Source organism: Mesoplodon bidens, assembly GCF_964165515.1.
Source record: "Mesoplodon bidens genome assembly, chromosome: 3".
In the NCBI taxonomy this organism is placed as follows: Eukaryota; Metazoa; Chordata; class Mammalia; order Artiodactyla; family Ziphiidae; genus Mesoplodon; species Mesoplodon bidens.
Window position 1 is genome coordinate 163,463,276 of NC_138178.1, and position 18,248 is coordinate 163,481,523.

Here is an 18,248-nt window from a genome sequence, read left to right on the forward strand (position 1 = left end):
TGGGTTCAGAAAAAAGTTGACAATCTAAGTTAACTATACTGGATACAAATATATTAACCTTTTTGTTTTTAGTTCCTTAATGTATTATCAAATACCTCACACAGTCAAAAAACAATGAAGACTGACAAGCATCATTTAACCACACATTCAGCTTAAGCAATAAAATATTACCCATATAGCTGAAGCTGCCAGGTACAGCATTACAATGGTATTATCGTATAGCCCTTATAATTGTCATAATAGAAGTGAAATGTTATTCAACGAAGCAAGGAAAGATTTTTCCCCCAGCTTAAATTTGGGCAGTAGCAAAGCTTATCAGCCAAATCTACATGCTATGATAATTCTGAGTTTTCTTGATGGGAGAACATTGCAAGATAACATACCACTCTCTCTTGGTATGAATCTCCTAAGTGATGTATGGACACAAACTAAGAACAGGTGTTGCCCTGACTCAGATGATTTCTAAACAGTCATTGGGCAAGATTAGGCCTGGGCCTAAGCCATCTGTTTACATGCTACAGAGCAGAGCTTCTGGAGCTTTGAAAAGTTTGCTATACAAACTTTCTAACCATGACTGTCCTTAAATGTTGGAAATAGTGGGACGGCCTGTCCAGGGGCAAGAGATTTTCTAGGGACCACACCTGTTCCCATTTAGAGCATTCTTCCTTTAAAAATCAGTCTTGGCTTCCCTGGTGGCACAGTGGTTGGGAGTCCGCCTGCCAATGCAGGGGACATGGGTTCGTGCCCCGGTCCGGGAAGATCCCACATGCCGCGGAGCGGCTGGGCCCGTAAGCCATGGCCGCTGAGCCTGCGCGTCCGGAGCCTGTGCTCCGCAACGGGAGAGGCCACAGCAGTGAGAGGCCCGCGTACTGCAAAAAAAAAAAAAAAAATCAGTCTCATTATATACCCATAGCTGTATGAAGTTGCTTGTTCCTGAGTCTGATAACCTCAAACAAGGGATGGCAACTTCTCTGGGCTTCTTGACTAACAGAGAAGCAAAGCAATGCCTGTGGGTTCAGTTCAACCTGTATTTATTAAGCCCATTCCACGTCTAGTACTTCGGGTACAAAAATAAATTAACCACAGTTCCTCAAGCAGTTGACTCTAGGGGTTGTAGGCACAACCCTGTAACAGGGTTACACAACACTGAGGTCGGCGCTCCTGGTTTACTTTCTCCTTGGGCCGCTCCATTTCAGTTTCCTTCTAAGGTTCTCCCTCTGTTCAACCCCAAGGGGTATGCTACATCGTCTTCTTCTCTCATACCCTCTCCCAGGTTAACTGGCCTAGGCTGAGGATTCCCAAATCTCTTTCCTCCAGCCTGGATCTCTCACCTGCACTCCAGACCTGCACATACTCTGCCCGCTCAACGTCCCCAGTTGGCACCTCAAACACAGTACGTCTGAAACTGAACTCACCACACACACCTCTCCCAGCTCCCCTCAAACCTGTTCTTCCTTTTGTGTGTCTTCCCTCAGTTATATAGTCCCCACCATTTACTGGAAACCTTAGGATCCACCTGGACCCCGGCTAGTCCCTCCCCATTACTTGATAGGTAGGTCCTGAATATCTCCAGATGCCACTCATTTCTCTCCAGCCCCATCCAAACCCAAGTGACTACCATCTGCACCACAACTCCACTCCTTTCCAGTCATTCTCCAGAGGGTTCACGCTTCATAAAAACAGTTACACCACACGCCTATTTAAAAACTCTTCACTAACTTCCCCACTACTTTCAGGACAAGCCCAAACCCTTTAACAAGAACCCTGCATTGGGTGGCCCCTGCCCTACAACCTTTCCTCTGCCTGTCTTGGGCCTTGTGCAGTGCCTTTGTTGGCATAGTCTTTTCCAGCCCTTGAGAGGACCACCTGCCCCACCTTCAGGTCCCAGCTCAGACATCACTCGCCCTGGGAAGCCTTCCCTTTGCTGCCTCTCCCTGCTGTCTATAGCACCCTCTACTTCCCCCATCATAGCATGCATCACGCCTACTTTCTTACTGGTATCAACAGTAGGGTGAGCTCCTAGTACGTATGAGCTTGGCACTTAATAAGTCTTTAATAAAGACTGATCAAATGATTGGATGTTCACCAGGGGCACAGCTTATCTATTCCTGACTTTTTATGAACTACACCATTAGCAGGATTTCCAGTCAAGACTACAACATAGGCATTTAAGTGAAATAACCCGTTTTTCCATCTTTCTCTTACCCCAGAACCAGGTAGCCAAAGACTGGAAGGGACCTGGGTTTAATTAGAGCCCTTTTCTTCACAGGCCTTACACAGCATTTTGAATTTAAGACACTGTATGGATACTTGAGGACTTCACAACTTCCTACAGACTGGATTAGGGGTTTTCCAGGGAAAACTTCCCTCTGATTACTGTAACAGACTATAGTTATTAGAGCTATGGCTTTACATGCACATTAAATCACACCACAGGCACCACTGTTATCCCATGGTTCAGATGAAGGAACCAGAGCTCAGACAGGTCACATAACTCACGTAATGTTAAACAACTAATTGATGAAGAAACCAGAATTCAAACCGAGGCAATGTCTCTCGAATTCTGGCTTGGCCTGTGCAAAACAATCAATGAATGTTGAATGAATGAATGAAGTCAGTAAACTGTACTAGATCAGGACGACCCATGTGGGATTACACCAGAAGACCAGAACTACTTGGATAATCCAAAATGCATTCCTTTTTTTTTTTTTTTTGCGGTATGCGGGCCTCTCACTGTTATGGCCTCTCCCGTTGCGGAGCACAAGCTCCGGACGCGCAGGCTCAGCGGCCATGGCTCACGGGCCCAGACGCTCCGCGGCATGTGGGATCTTCCCAGACCGGGGCACGAACCCGTGTCCCCTGCATCGGCAGGCGGACTCTCAACCACTGCGCCACCAGGGAAGCCATCCCCCCTTTTTTTTAACGTGGCTTAAAACAACCATTTTATTTTGCTCACAATTCTGTGGGTCAGGAATTTGGGAATGACTTGGCTGAGTATCAGCTGGATGGCTGGGGGCTGAAAGGATCCATTTCCAAGATGGCTTCTTCACTCAGATTCCAAAATGCATTCCTATCTCATTCTGGGTAACATTTTGGGGGAACATATAAACATTTTCAAAACTCAGGCATTGGTAATTATCTTACGGGGCACATCCAAGGAAAGACCTCTTTGCACTGTATTATTCCTTCCTGGTGGGGAGAAGGGCTTACAGGCTCATACTCTGAGAAGACAGTCAGCATGCACGAAAGTAGCTGGGAAGTAAGGAACAAAGCCCGCCCGGAGGAGCCTGCAGCCTTTTCTGGGGCTTACCTCCCGCAGCTCCAGTCTCTGGGCCACAGCCTCCAGGCTCTCCTGGCCAGTGCTCTCCACGGACAGCGTGAACTCTACAAACTCATTGTTGAGCAGCTGGATCCGGGCAACCAGGCAGCTCTTGCTGGATACCGTGTAGCGCCGGGTGCGTTTTAGTTTCAATCCAAATGGCAGTGGCATCTTCTTCTCCCTTCAAGAGTTGGAGGGGTGAAAAGGGAAAAGCACCTCCACCAATCCAGTGGTGGTAATGGCGAGAGAAAGCGATCCTGTCCTGAAGGGAGGAGTACTGTAGAGTCTCCGGCTGCTCACCCAGCAGCTGCTGCCGCCATTAAAAAGCAACTGAGTCTCCAAAGACCAGGTGATGGGAGCACCCACGCCAGTGCTGGGGAAAGAGGAACACCGGTTACATAGGCAATAGCAACTCTGGGCTTTGTTTTCAAAAATATAAATTAATGAAGCTGTATCTAAGCTTTCCCTCTCTTCTGGAAAAATAAGGCATTAGCAGGATCTGGGAGGCAGTGGGGAAGTTTATCATCAGAGCTGTGTTACGCCCTGGGTCAGATTCCACCCCTCACTCAATCCCACAGACAGTGGTGACAACGTGTGGCTAACTTCAGGATTAAATGAGATAATGGCTGACACTACTATAACCCCAAATTTAGTAGCTAGCATGAATGGTCCTCTTTCTATTTTAGATAAAGTGTTGTATTTTCATAGTTAACTCTTTTTGGCTCCCCGATACTCCAAATGTTAGGGTTCTTTAGTCCTTAAATGAGATAATTGCAAAAAACCTCCAAAAGAGCTTCGTTCAAGTCTCAGTCCCAATTAGGCAAATTAACCCTGAACCCGAATGGAATAATCCCCTGTAACACATGGCAGCTGTGAGGTTCAAACGAGGCGAACACTTAACAAGCATTTGTAGAACTCTCTGGTTTATAAATATTTACGTCACCAAATCGATTTATTTATAAACAAATTATAAAAGACCCTACAAATGCTTGTTATCGGATTACCACCAGACGCGTGGAAGTTCTGAAAAGCGTGGCCCTGGCCCCAGCCCCTTTCCGGATGGGGACGCCTAAAGAGGCGGTGAGCCTTTACCTAAGCGGGGCCGCAGCCCAGAAAAGGAGGGGGGCGAGGCCCTTAAACGCCCTCCCGAGTTAATGCGGGGAGGATGCTGCTCAACAAGCCCGTGAGGCCAAGAAGACAAGGGATAGCTCCGGCTCCTCCCTCGTCCTCCCCACCACGGGAAAAGCAGGCGGCGTTGCCCGAGCAACTCACAGCCTCAGAGGCTCCGGAACCCTCCGCCTGCGGCCGCGTTTCCGGACGGATGCTCTAGGAGAGTACAGGCTCCCGCTGATGCCAGAGGGAACACTTAAAGGACCCAGCTAGAGCCCCAGAGGCGAGGGAGAGGTTTGGGCGGGGTCCATTTGAATCCCAATTTGGAGGTTCAGGACCCCCGCCAAAATACGCGACTTAAAACTTTTATAAACAACACCCGTTGGTGGTACCTCCTGGGCGGAAGCAAACTGGCCTTGAGCGGCAGCTTGGAACTTTTACATTGGCTGGATTTTTGTTCCCCTAAACGAGTCGACAAAATCCCGGATAGTTCCAGAATGCCGGGTCGGTTCCCACCCTCCGTTATCTTCTGAACAGAGGCTTCCCCCGAGGATGGATCGTTTGGCAAGGCTCGGCCGCGGCTGGTTACCCTGAACTTGGGCCGGGAACCGCGCGGAGGGGCAAGGGCAGCCCCCAACCCTCTTCATCTGGCGGACACAGAACCCAGGCCTCGGGAGAAGCGGCTTTCTCAGCCTCTCACTAGGACGGGCTGAGTTGGGAACCGATCCCAGATTCCTCATTCCCAGTCTTCTGCTCTTTTCCGCTTTTTCTACTGCGTCTCAGCCCCAGAGGCGATGGGCACTCAGGGCTGGGGGGGTGGCAGAGCTAGAGTATATAGTTTAGCTATTACACTAGGCTTTGCCAAACTTAACATTTTATAATTCCAATCCACAAAAGTGTATTGCGTCTCTGAGTACAAGGCAGTGTAGTGGCCCTTCAGAGAAATCTAAGACGAGTTCTAATAAGCCGTCCTTGCTCTTAAGGAGATTACAAGCATGCTATAATTACATACATGGCTGTATCTCTAATAAGGACCCAACCACGATTTTCTGTTGTTTGGATTTTGTTTTGGTTTTGAGCTCTGGTTATCTCCAGATAGTAAGAAAAATAAAAGTTAAAAACCAGGAATAGAGGAAGAAGGCCAGAGGAAAAAAAGAAAACTAGAACTACATAAAGAACTGTGTTAATTAACATTTGTTGTGTACCTTGGGAAGGTAAAAGCACCATGCTAAAGGGGGGAATAGAAAATAGATATTACGAAAAGACATGGGCTCCACCTGCAGTTTTCAATGCTCTTTTCTATGCCAGGGTATAAACCAAATAGATAGCTGAGGCAAAATGAAAGAAAAAAAATCAAGAAATGAGAACTTTAAATAATAAGCTTTCAACTAGAAAATTGCCTGATAAGTTATGAGTGTTTGTATAAATTTTAAAAGATTATATATACATATATATACTAAATACCCTTTCAAGTGATTAGATGGTGAATTTAAGTTTTACATAGAAATTATGGTAACTGGAAAGAGGACAGATTAAGTCGTACAGAGGAAAGATGAAAATTTGCATTGGTGGGTGTTCAAATATGGTATTCTCTTCACTATGCCTTGAAGGCAGTAGATACTACACTATATAAAACAATGCCGGGCTTCCCTGGTGGCGCAGTGGTTGAGAGTCCGCCTGCCGATGCAGGGGACACGGGTTCGTGCCCCTATCCCGGAGGATCCCACATGCCGCGGAGCGGCTGGGCCCGCGAGCCATGGCCGCGGAGCCTGTGTGTCCGGAGCCTGTGCTCCGCAACGGGAGAGGCCACAGCAGTGAGAGGCCCGCGTACAGCAAAAAAAAAAAAAAAAAAACAATGCCTTGTAGGCAGTAGGTACTACACTATATAACTTAATCATTAACTTAAGCTCTGATGAAGCAAACAGAGTAAAACTTTTAGTTGTTCCTGAGTGTGAAATATTTTACTGCATCAGGGATAAAAGCCAATGTTTTCTCTTTTTTATTTTGGTAGACGTTATAATGTAATTGAGGGGTGTAAGCTTAATGTAAGCTTAATGTAAGCTGAGGGGTGTGTGTGTGTATCAGATGCATTTTTTCCCCCAAGATCTATCCATAAGAATAGCTTGCTTTTTGTTTATTAAGACATGTAAAAATAATTTTCTGCTTAATAACTTACAATATTAACAATTGACACATTTAATTTTCAGTTATGTGCAGTATTTGCTACCAAATGATGTCATACAGTTATGAATGTTTGCATAGAGGAGTAGAAATTTAAGATGGTTTGGGGGATGTCTGTTTTGGGTGTAAAATAATATGAAACAATTTGAAAGGTAGTTGGATCTGGAATTCTAACGTATCTAACTACTAAAGTAAACAGAAAATTCATAATTAGCTTTTGAAGGAAAATACTAGGAGATATTTTGTTTCTCTACCAAATCACTTTGTTATGAAATAAAAACAGGTATATATTAAATTCTGTTCAAGTTTTCAGAAGGCAGTCCGAGATACTTGTGAATTCATTTTAATGTTTTTACATCACCTTTCAGAAGTTCCTCAAATACAGTTTAATTCTGAATCCTGTAGTTTCCCGCCTTGTTGCTAAAGTCCTCACTACACGTAATTCTGCTAATGATGCTTTCAAATAAAACAATCACTAAATGAGTATATGACATTTTTAGAATATATAGATCTATAGCATTAAACCAAACGCATGTTTCTCCTGAACAAAACATTTATGCGTAGAACTCGAGAATAAAATGTGCTAGGAACACCAGACAACTACTTTCAGAGTAAAATTTCTATCATATCCCAAACTTAAAAAAAAAAAATCTGTCAGCAACCATTAGGCATACAGCGCTTGTCACCTGGAGCACACGGAGTGTTTTGAACGTGTTTGCGAGCCTACGCTATTATTATAAGGCTTTCTCAGCAAAAAAGAAAATTAAGACGGGCATGCCAAGAGCGGCCAATCTAATCAGGATTTGCAGAAATCACAAGTCGGAATTTGCAGACCCAAGAATTCTTTTTTCCAGAGTAAACAATCTTTACTCCAAAACCAAAACAAGTCATCACCACGAAACAGTCCTTCCCTACTCGCCTTCTCGCCAAAGTTACCTAGCAAATCTCGCACTTAATATTCTGAGAGGCACAAATATGCCTAAAACGTTTAAAACTCTTATCCAGAATTAAGCCACTACAATCAGCCGAGGAGTTCAGAATACAAGTTCAAGACCCCTTGAAAAATTACTCAAGTAGATTAGAGAGAACCTGGAAAAGGAAGACTTTTTTCTTTGTTACGCTCCTGCCTTAGGTCTGGGAGCCGGGAGCCATCCTCCAGGACTCCGGGGCCGACCGACGCGCTCCGGGGTCCCGGCTCGCGGACACACGCCAGCGCTCGGCCCCGCGCCCGCCAGCCCGCCGCCCGCCGGCCCGGACCCCGCGCCCTCACCTGCTCCCGCTCCCGCATCCTCGGGGCCGCGCGCCCCGTTCAGCGGCCCGCCTCCCGGGGCCCCGCCGCGCGGCCGCCGCAGCCGCGCCCGCACGCCAGCCCGCGCCGCGGCGCGCTCATGGGGCTCGCACGCCTCACTTCCTGTCTCCCCGAACTCGGCCCGCAGAGCATTCCCCTGCGCAGGGTCCCGCGGTGGCCGCGGCGAGGGGAGAGGCCCGGAGGTGGGACAGGCCGGCCGGCAGCGCCGCACAAAGAAACCGGCCGGGGGCCGGGGCAGCAGGAAGACGGGCGGACGGAGACAGAACGCGCGGCCGTAGCAGCGGAGAGGCCGGGGCCGGGCGTCCCTCCCCCTGGGCCGGGCGGGCGGATCCGGGGAGGCGGTGGCTGCCCGTGACCTCAGAGAGTTGGAATGCGGGCGGGGGAGGCGCGGACAGCTGCGCCCGGCCGCCGGGGAGGGGGCGCGCCGCGGCTTTTTTTAATCCTATGACCACTTATTTTAAGAGTTTCCAAATAAAGCAAGGCTTTTAATAAAAATGAGAGGAGGGGGATATTATTTCGGTGCCAGGTAAAGGGTTTTATTCCTGTGTTGTTCTTAGGTGTTGTGTAAAATTCTATTATTGCTGAAGTTGTTCGTTTACTCTTACACATGTCTGAAAAGAGTTCAAACATTCTATTTTTTCCTCCCATGCTTACGTCTAAGGATATAGCCCATAAAAAAAGGAAAAACACTGATTGGTAGTACAGGGTGGCAACGTCCCCTTCCCCTGAAAAAGTTGTTATGCCTCAAATAACCTGTAGGCCTTCAAAAGAGCTGTATGCTTAATGCAGTACAAAGTAAAGCTCTTAAGGATGGGGAACTCCAGGGTCAAATTGTCTGGGTTCAAATCTCAGCGCCAAGGCTTGCTTAGCTGGGTCGCCGTGTGCGAATTTCTTAACATTTCTGTGCCTGCTCAACTCCTGTAAAACGATAATAATAATAATAATCACTATCCAGTAACTTGTGTGAAATGTTTCATTCTAAGCCCTATTAGCAATTTTTATTATTACATGGTATTATTACACTGCATTATTATTTTTATTACTGCATGGCAACACTTAAGCCAAGGAATAAAACTGTGTGGCCCTAACACCATCACAATAGGGTGTTTCACCTTTCCTTGGCATATGGTTTGAGTGATAGGAGCAGAGAAATTTTTATTATGTAAATTTTATTTAAATATTTTTTAAAAATATGTTTGGGGCTTCCCTGGTGGCGCAGTGGTTGAGAATCCGCCTGCCGATGCAGGGGACATGGGTTCGTGCCCCGGTCTGGGAAGATCCCACATGCCGCGGAGCAGCTAGGCCCGTGAGCCATGGCCGCTGAGCCTGCACGTCCGGAGCCTGTGCTCCGCAACGGGAGAGGCCACAACAGTGAGAGGCCCGCGTACCGCAAAATAAATAAATAAATAAATAAATAAAAATATGTTTGTTTCTGGAAAGCTTTCTTATGTTACATTTCATTTAGATCTCATTTTCTTCAACAGTTCACAGACACTTATTGAGTACTTACTCAAGATCCCTGCTCACAAAGGACTTCTAGTCTAGTGGGTAATAAACCTACACACCGCACATAACACAAGACAAACAAGGCCTAAGTGGAAAGCGCCATCCTGGAAGTAGGAGTGCTATGGGAGAACAAACCCCAGGCAGGACTCAGCTGGGTAATGGAGCTCAAAGCAAATAGGATTACATGTGTTTCTATACGGAAGAAAATCAATCAATTCTGCTTATAATTGAATTTCAACTGGACACCATGAGGGGGTCAATTCGTGTGCGAAGAAAGAAAAGAGAAAATGAGTGGCTCTCTGGTCTCCCAAAATAGAAAAACTGAAATTATGTGTGAGTCTTCGCCATCTCCAGCCTATCATCAAGACTTGCCACTTCCTCCTGTGAAACGTCTCATGAATGCTTTCTTTCCTCTTTGTTCCTGAATGCCCCCCTCCCCCACCATTCTAATCCAAACCTTCATCCCTCATCATTTTACATCTGGCTTATTGCAACAAGGGCGGTCTGCATGCCTCTGGTTTCTGCTCTCTCATTTCTTTCCATGTGAATACCAGGCTTACCTCTCCTTGGGGTTTATCACTCCCAATGGACCCCTAAGGCTAAGCTGTCCTGCCTGACCTTTAGGGCCTTTCTAAATCGGCCTCAGCCTCTTATGACCGTCCTTATTCCTCTCTTCTCCCCTACTGCCCCCATCAAACCGTTTCTCCTGGCCCAGAGCACCTCCTGCCCTCCTTCCCTTTGTCTAAGCCTTCCGTTGCTCTCCAAGCCTCAATTCAAGGCTCTGCTTCCAACACAACTTGCTAGCCACCCCATTCCACAGTGATCCCCACACTTGGCAAGATCGTTAAAAACTGTTTCATGTAGGCTTCTTTTATATCTCCTAGAATTCCTAGGACACTACTGGGCAGAGGGTAGGCACTAAATAAAAACTTGTTAATTGAATCGGGAAGAAAATAAAAGAATTTTAAAAATAGAAAATGATTGTAAAACCCAAGCGATGTTATACACTGAGCTGAACTTCCTCCCTCACAGTCCACAAGTGCCACTTGCTCACCAAGTCCTTAAGCTCTATTTTCCTGCAACCATGTTAATTTGACAGTAACAGCCCCATGACAAGCCACTTGAACAAAGCCTTCAAAGTGTTCGGCATGAAATTATTATTGGCTTCTGTTTGTATAGAAGGAAGTGAAATAATTTATATCGTTCAACCCCAAAAGATACAAAACGGTGCAAGTGAAAAGTCTCCTTCTTACCTTGCCTGCACTCCTCCTGGGGGTCACTGGTGTTACCATAATACTATGTACCCGTCTAGAGAGACTGTGTAGATGAATAAGCAATCACGTATCTGTGTCTTTACCTCCTCTTGCTACCCAGAAGTGATATACATTCTTCTTCCTGTGAAGGTAATTCTTTTTAAAACAAAGTAAAAATTTAAAAATTTCTACAGTAAAAAGATGTTCAATAAAGGGAAAGAAATTGTGGTTTTGGTGGTACACTGACTGATACTTCCTTAGGGGTTAAGAAATTAATCTGCTTTGATAGCTTGGTGAGTACCCACTATCTCTCACTATATAAATTACCATGATGATGCTGGCAATATATTTGTTCAATGGACAAGAAAATGAAGAAAAGTATGTCAGCTTCAGTAGCAAAAGCAATTGCTGTGACTGGAATTCCCAACACTTAAGGGCTTTTGATCCAAGGGTAGACATGCCATGAGATATTCACTAATGAAAAAACTTGTCTATTCAAACCGCATCTCTTGGAAGCCAAATGCTGCAAAGAGAAAGATAAATAAGATGTATGGCCCTGTTCTCAAAGACTCATCATGTGAGGAACAGGTGAATATATAATTCTAGTAGGCAAATATACTTAATGGGTAGATATTCTAAGTGGAGTGGTGATATTCAGTTTATCACTATGATCAGCTTCTGGCTGAGTCTGGAAGGACAAATAAAAAGTTCATTAGGCATTCAAAGAAAAAAAGAGAAAAGCATTCTAGGCTGAAGGACACCCCCAAACACCTCTCTTCTGCCCTCCTGTCCCCCGACACTTGCAAATGATGTGCAGCACCCAGTTGGAATGCTGCCCTGAGAGGAGGCTGGAGATGCTAGGGGGCCAGTGTTAGAAGACAACGGACTCCATGCAATTGGGGTTAGTACACGACCTCTTCGACTTCAAAAACCAATGCTCTTTTTAGTAATCTTCTCTCTTTGAAAAACAGCCCAGAGCCCTCAACTGGGATTGATTGAAATCTAGTCCTCATTGTCTCCTAGAGCAAAATATGTCATTCCTCCTGAACTGGAGAGAACTTCCATGCTGGAAAATAATTCTCATTGTCCTGCTTAGCCTTTTTCAAGTTGAATACCAATAGTCCCTTTAATGGTTTCTTTCAGGCATCATTATGATCATCTTCCTCTGGATGCAGTGTGGTTTATGAAGATGCATCTTACAGGGAAGCACCTGTAACAATGTCAGACCACTGAACACCATCGGTTTAGTGGGGTTATCCCCTCTGTGATCCAGACACACTCCTGAGATCTAAATATGCAAGTTCTTAAGCAGCCTGCGAGTCTCCTTCTGCAGTTTTAAATGGATTGTCTTGAAAGTTGACTCTTTCTTGAATACATTAAAAAAAAGTTTTACCTATTCTGAATACATTTTAATGAAAACATTCTCTATTTTTCATAAAATGTTCTTTCACTATTATCTAAATATTGACTAAGGATTTTGTATGCAGTAATGGCAAAACATGTGTTTGCATTCTTAGTTCTGAAATGGTGGGTAAAGAGATAGAAATAAGGTGCCTGTCTTTTGGATTGTGAATGTTGTGAATGCGGGGACTCAGTCTCACTCATCTTTGTGCTCTGGCTCATAGCACAGCATCTGACTCAGGGTAGGCGTTTAATTTTTAATCAACAACCATAGTACTGCAATGAGCCAAGCACAGTTCAAAATACTTCCCAACTGTGAGCTTACCTCATCCTCATAATAACTCTATGAAGGAGAAACTGGTATCATACTTATGCCACAGATGAGGAAACTAAGGCAGAGGGAATAAGCAACTTGCCTAAGGTCTCAGAGGGGGTAGCAGAGCTGGGATTCAAACCTAGACAGTCTGGCTCCAGGGTCCCTGTTCTCAGTCACTCTGCTCTGCTGCCCCTCATCAATGTTGAATGAGTGCATGATCATTGGATTTATCTGTGAGGAATGCTTTTGTAATTTAGGTCATTAATTTACTTTATCCTTCAAATATTTAATAGGCGCTTACTATGTGTCTAGCGTCCCAAAAGAAATTCTGGAGAAATACAGACCTACAAGGAGTTTATAATTTCGTTAGAGAGAACGCACATGTGCACACACACAGACACGCAAATGAGATGAACATTACAGAAAGGATATTGTGTCATACTAGTAGCTCCCACATAGACGTTATAGTAATTCAGAAGAAAAAAAGGATTCTATGAGATGAAGGACCGTGTGGCCGACAGACCCTAGGTGGCCTCAAGATTTCTGCCGCTGCTGTTGACACCCTTTGTAATCCCCTCCCCTTGAGTGCAGGCAGCACCTGTGATTTGCTTGCAGCTAATGAATATGCACGGATGAAGGATTTTGCAATCTAATTTTGTAATTAAGACCCTAAATCAGTTGATTTGGGGGTCAGGCCCTGGGAGGCCCTGGCTTAATCAAATGAAAGCCTTTAAAAGGACTGGGCCTTCCCTGAGCTGAGATCCTCTCTTCCCGGGCTTGATTTAGTGAGCAGCCATGTTGGTGAAGCCCTTGGCAAGGAAGTGTGGGCAACATCTCTGACGGGAGGGTGGCCTCCAGACAACAGCCTGGAGAAAGCTGAGGCCCTCACTCATAAAGCTGCAAGGAGATTAATTCCGCTTACAACCTAAATGAGCTTCAAGGTGGCTTCTTCCTCAGTGAAGCCTCCAGACGAGAACACAGCCTTCCTGACACCTCAGCTGCAGCCTTATGAGACCCTGAGCGGAGAATCCAGCTAAGCTGTGTTCAGATTCAAGACCCATGGAAACCACAAGATGGTAAATGTGTGCGGTCATTTGTTATGCAGCAATTAATAACTAATGAGACCACTTCAGGAATTAGCAGGTATGGAGAGGAGAGTCCTCTCTCTACGCTTACTTTGATTCTATGGTTTTACCGCGGCTCTCCTCGCGGCCAGCAGAGGTCGCCAGAGTGCCGGCTCCCCGTGCCCGAGTGCGCGCAGGCGCAGGCTTAGGCGCAGGCGCGCTCGACTTGGCTCAAGCCGGTGGGGGCGGGTCACGCAGAGCGCGCGGCCGGGAGCGGCGGCGTTGGAGGCGGTGAGGCTGCGGGCTGGGAGCTGGACTCCGGCTCCCAGTTAGCAGAACCCCTCGCGGTGCTGAGCCCACCGCCGGCCCCGGAGCCATGGAGATCGGCACCGAGATCAGCCGCAAGATCCGGGTGAGGCCCGCGTCGGGCGGGGGCGGGAAGCCGGGCCTCGGCGGGCGGGCGGGCGCGCGGTTGTCAGGAGTAACGGGGGGTGTGGGGCCCGGCCCGGACGCCGCGGCCTGCTCGTCGCCGGCGCTCTTGACTGGCCGCGGGGTCGGCGAGCAGCGCCTCCTCGGCCAGGCCGCCTCGGGCCTCGGAGAGCGGGCTTGCGGCTGAAGAAGGAGCCGCCGGGAATCGGAGGGGGCGCCGCGGAGGAGGGGTTCCGGGGTGGGGCTGGGGGGCCCGAGGCGTCTCCCCACCCCCACTCGGGCGCCGGTGGGGGCAGGAGGTGTGCGCGCTCGCGAAGTTGCCTCTGCGCTGCAGTCGGTCTGTTTTCCCAGGGCCGCCTCTCTCACGCGCACTATGGTCTTTTTCTTCCCTCAGAGTGCCATTAAGGGAAAATTGCAAGAACTAGGAGCTTACGTTGGTAAGTCTTCTGTTGTTAGCCTAATAGACTTTAGAATTTGCAGCGAATTTAATTTTAGGAATGCATTTTTCCTATCATGCCTTTGACTTTGGAGAGACGCCCTTTTACCTTCGAATCTGATACTCCCTGGTTACTTCTTTTCCGTACTATCTTTCCATTGAAAGCTTTATATGCAACCTTGGTTTTTTTTTCCAGATCCCTTCTAATAGGGTGTTTTGAAATCGTTTAGCTTCCTCTGTTGAGGCTCTTTCATATTTTCCTTAATATTTGTCTGCTTTTTATTGTTATTCCTATTTTCTTTCCTTTCCTCTTGATCTTCATTTTTCAGAATTATTATTTTGCATATGAATGATGCTGTCTGGCATTTGCCTCTCTCGTGGTTCAGTGAGTTTTATTTTCAGATCTCTTTATTTTTCCTGCCCCTTTTTTTCTTACCTCCCAACGGTAATGTCTCTTTTTTCTTTTTATTCTTTTATAAATTATAATTTGAGTGTTTACTCTGGGCCAGGCACTGTGCTTAATTATTGTCGTATATGCATTAGGTCATGATAATCCCCAGGAGAACACTGGAAGGTAAGTGGTAATATCCCCAGTTGTACAAGCAAGGAAACAGGCTTTGGGTGCTTGGCTTGAGCAAGGTTTTATGGATTGAGACCTGCGTCTGTTTGGCTCCAAAGCTGGTGCCTCCTATAAAAATAATAGCTACCACTTATGATAGTGGTTCTCCAGGTGTGGGAGACCCCAAGGCTCTCTGAAGTCAAAACTATTTTCATATTAATACTGACAGGGTATTTGCCATTTTCACCGTGCTGACATTTGGACTGTGCAAAAGTGGTGAGTAAAACTGCTGGTACCTTAGCCCGAATCAGTATCTCACACCAAACTTTACAAGAAATTATCGTATTCTTCACCACCCTTCCACTTGCAATTACAAAGAAAAAAAAAAGAGGCCAGTTTCATTTATGAATGTAAGTGATGAAGTAAAATATTTTTTTAAACCCTGGCCCTGACTACATCTTTTTAACATGTGGCGTTAGAAAATAGGAAGTACTCGTATGGGTTGTCTTAAGGCAAAGAATTTGTGGGATTGAGTGGAGAACTGACCTGGCCACCTTTTTCATGGAATTTGTTTTTCTTTTGTTTCTTTGGGAACTATTTTTTAAAGTTTAGTTGATTTACAATATTGTGTTAGTTGTAAGTGTACAGCAAAGTGATTCAGTTTTTTATATATATGTACTTTTTTCAGATTATTTTCCGTTATAAGCTATTAAAAAATGTTGAATACAGTTCCTTTTGCTATACACTAAGTCCTTGTTGCACATCTATTTTATTATGGTAATTTGTATCTGTTAATCACATACTCCGAATTTATCCACCCCCCTCCCCCCTTTTACCCTTTGGAACATCATTTTTAACTTCTAAGGAAGACTAACGGGCTAGTTACATAATTTGGGTTTTTGGCAGACATTTTCCTGAAAGTGAGCAAAGGTAAAGAACTAGTAAAGTTTGTTGCCAGTGACAAAGTTGAGCTTTCAAATGAAAGTCAGAATTTTGGAAAAATTGTCTTCCTCCATAAATTTGACAGCGTGGTGACATTAGCAAATGGTTCTTCTATATTGTATAATGAAATGTATCCGTATGCCAGTGGTTTGTATAGCTCAGTGAACCAGTATTTTTTCAAATGACCAATGCATGAATGTTTTAAAATTGTACAGGGATAAGAAAGATCCATTAAAAGTGCAGAATGGATCAATGGATTTTCATGTAACAGAGTACAAAAAGGTCATTGATACAGTTTTCAGTTTCAGTATTGCTGCTTACCTTCCAAGAAACTACCACTCGTTGAGTTTTGGTGTAGTATCACAGAAGAATATCCACATTATCTGAAAAGGGTATTAAAATACCCCTTTTCCAGTTGCATACCTGTGTGAGACCAGATTTTCTTCACATTCTTTTTTTAGAACAACATAAAACAGGTTTATTGTTTATGGGATAGGTGTATTATTTTAAACGAATTAAGAAATCTAAAAATTCTGAGTTGCAGTTTCTAGTATGGTAAATATCAGTAGATATGTGCACATGAATAAAAGCTGTTTGGGATCATCAGTAATTTTCAATAGTGTAAAGGGGGCCTGAGACCAGATGGTAGTTTGCCACATACTAATTATTTGTTGTCAGGATTGTTGTAAGACTTTAACAGATAAGAAAATTGAGACTCACAGGTTAAAGATGAAGCTGAACCAGGACTGTTTTTTTCTTTTATTCATTCAACATTTAATGGATGCCAGCTTTGTGCCAAGAGCTTGTTTTGGGTCAAAAAGAAATCCACAGAAAACCTACAGTGAGAACTTTCTTTTTTTTTTTTTTTTTTTTTTTGCGGTACGCGGGCCTCTCACTGCCGTGGCCTTTCCCGCTGCAGAGCACAGGCTGCGGACGCACAGGCCCAGCAGCCATGGCTCACGGGCCCAGCCGCTCCGCAGCATGTGGGATCCTCCCGGACCGGGGCACGAACCCCCATCCCCTGCATCGGCAGGCGGACTCCCAACCACCGCGCCACCAGGGAAGCCCGAGAACTTTCTTAATTCTAGCACATGAAAACATAAACACATATTAATTGGGTCTAAATTCAATCTGATGATTCCTATCATTTATCAGAAACCTCAAACCAAGAATTTTGAGCCTATTAATATTAAAAACCTGGTTACAAGCTTGACGTAGTCCAATGTGAAGTGTAGTTGTAGTAAAGATATCATGTATTTTATAGTTTTCAAAATATTTTCATAGAGTTTTATTTGTACCTGAACAAAATGCTGGAGTGGGGATGGCAGGTAATTCACTTTTTTACAAATAAAAAAATGGAGTCCTGAGAAGGCTAAATACAGCTGGTCAGCAGCAGATTTAAGCAGGTTTAAGACATCTGGGTCCTTGATGTTTCTATTGTGGTTGCTTCATAATAGAAACTTGGTGAGCTAACAGAAGGTTAGGAGTCACTCCTGTATGCTCCTCTTGAACTCATCTGTCCCAGCTGTTAACATATTAGCACAGCTTCTCAACTTGTTTGCCTCTGCTTCTTGACTGGAAGTTTCTTGAGGGCAGAGACTTCATATTGGTTGTGTCTCAGTGGCCTAGCAGAGCACCAGATTTTTTCATAAATGTTGTTTAAGTGGGTAAACAGGGATCACCATTAGACTATTTGAAATATACATTATTTGTTTACAGTTAGCTACCTAATTATTTGAATGTATATGCGTCATTGTCCTTCTGAAAAGGGTGACTTTCTAATCCCTTTGTGCTGGAGTACCGGAAACCGTTTTATGGAAACAATCCTTTAGTAAATATTTGAATATCTATTTTCAAGACATTGAGTGGGATATAAAGATGAGCAACTGTTAAGAGTTGATACGGTTTCATTTGTGTGTTTGTTTAAAATGGAGTACTTTAGTGAGATGGCAGTTATAATTCAGAGCAGTCTTAAGTTCACATTTTAGGAAGTATGAACTTGCAGGAACCGTCAACATTTTACTGTTTTCAGTACATAGATTTCAGATGAACTTGAGAATGCTATTAGAATTCTGTAGGAACGTATCATGAACACTTTATTTTATTTATTTTTTGGCTGTGCCACAAGGCTTGCGGGATCTTAGTTCCCAACCAGGGATTGAAGCACCGAGTCCTAACCACTGGACTGCCAAGGAAGTCCCAGGAACACGTTAAGTTTTCATTAGATTCTTATTTCTCATTTTGTGTCTACTGAGAGAACGATGTTATGAATTTCTAACAGCCTTGTTGAAATATAATTGTTATAAACTCCACCTGTTTACAGTTTGCTGTGTCTTGATATGTATACACCATAATCAAGCTAATGAACATATCTATCACTTCCAAAAGTTTTCTTTTGGGTTTTCCTGGGGCTCTTTTGTATC

At 44.9% G+C, this 18,248-nt stretch overlaps 2 protein-coding genes across 9 annotated transcripts in view; one reads left to right on the forward strand and one right to left on the reverse strand.

Moving 5' to 3' along the window:
* PTPN21 (protein tyrosine phosphatase non-receptor type 21) overlaps window positions 1-8,225 on the reverse strand; it is a 67,462-nt gene extending 59,237 nt beyond the window's left edge. Inside the window, exons 1-2 of one of the 2 annotated variants that reach the window (XM_081226906.1) lie at window positions 7,881-8,224; window positions 3,311-3,692 (exon numbers count right to left, since the gene is read on the reverse strand). In XM_081226906.1, the coding sequence (XP_081083032.1) occupies window positions 3,311-3,490 (180 nt within the window). In that variant the 5' untranslated portion in view covers window positions 3,491-3,692; window positions 7,881-8,224. Of the gene's footprint in view, window positions 1-3,310; window positions 3,693-7,880 lie in introns of both variants that reach the window. The other variant, XM_081226907.1, reaches the window with a different exon arrangement.
* A 5,482-nt stretch (window positions 8,226-13,707) lies between these two features.
* ZC3H14 (zinc finger CCCH-type containing 14) overlaps window positions 13,708-18,248 on the forward strand; it is a gene marked incomplete at its 3' end in the record, with an annotated part of 42,183 nt that continues 37,642 nt past the window's right edge. For 6 of the 7 annotated variants that reach the window (XM_081227694.1, XM_081227695.1, XM_081227698.1 and 3 more), the window contains exons 1-2: window positions 13,708-13,871; window positions 14,283-14,325. In XM_081227694.1, the coding sequence (XP_081083820.1) occupies window positions 13,836-13,871; window positions 14,283-14,325 (79 nt within the window). In that variant the 5' untranslated portion in view covers window positions 13,708-13,835. Of the gene's footprint in view, window positions 13,872-14,282; window positions 14,326-18,248 lie in introns of those variants that run through there. The other variant, XM_081227700.1, reaches the window with a different exon arrangement.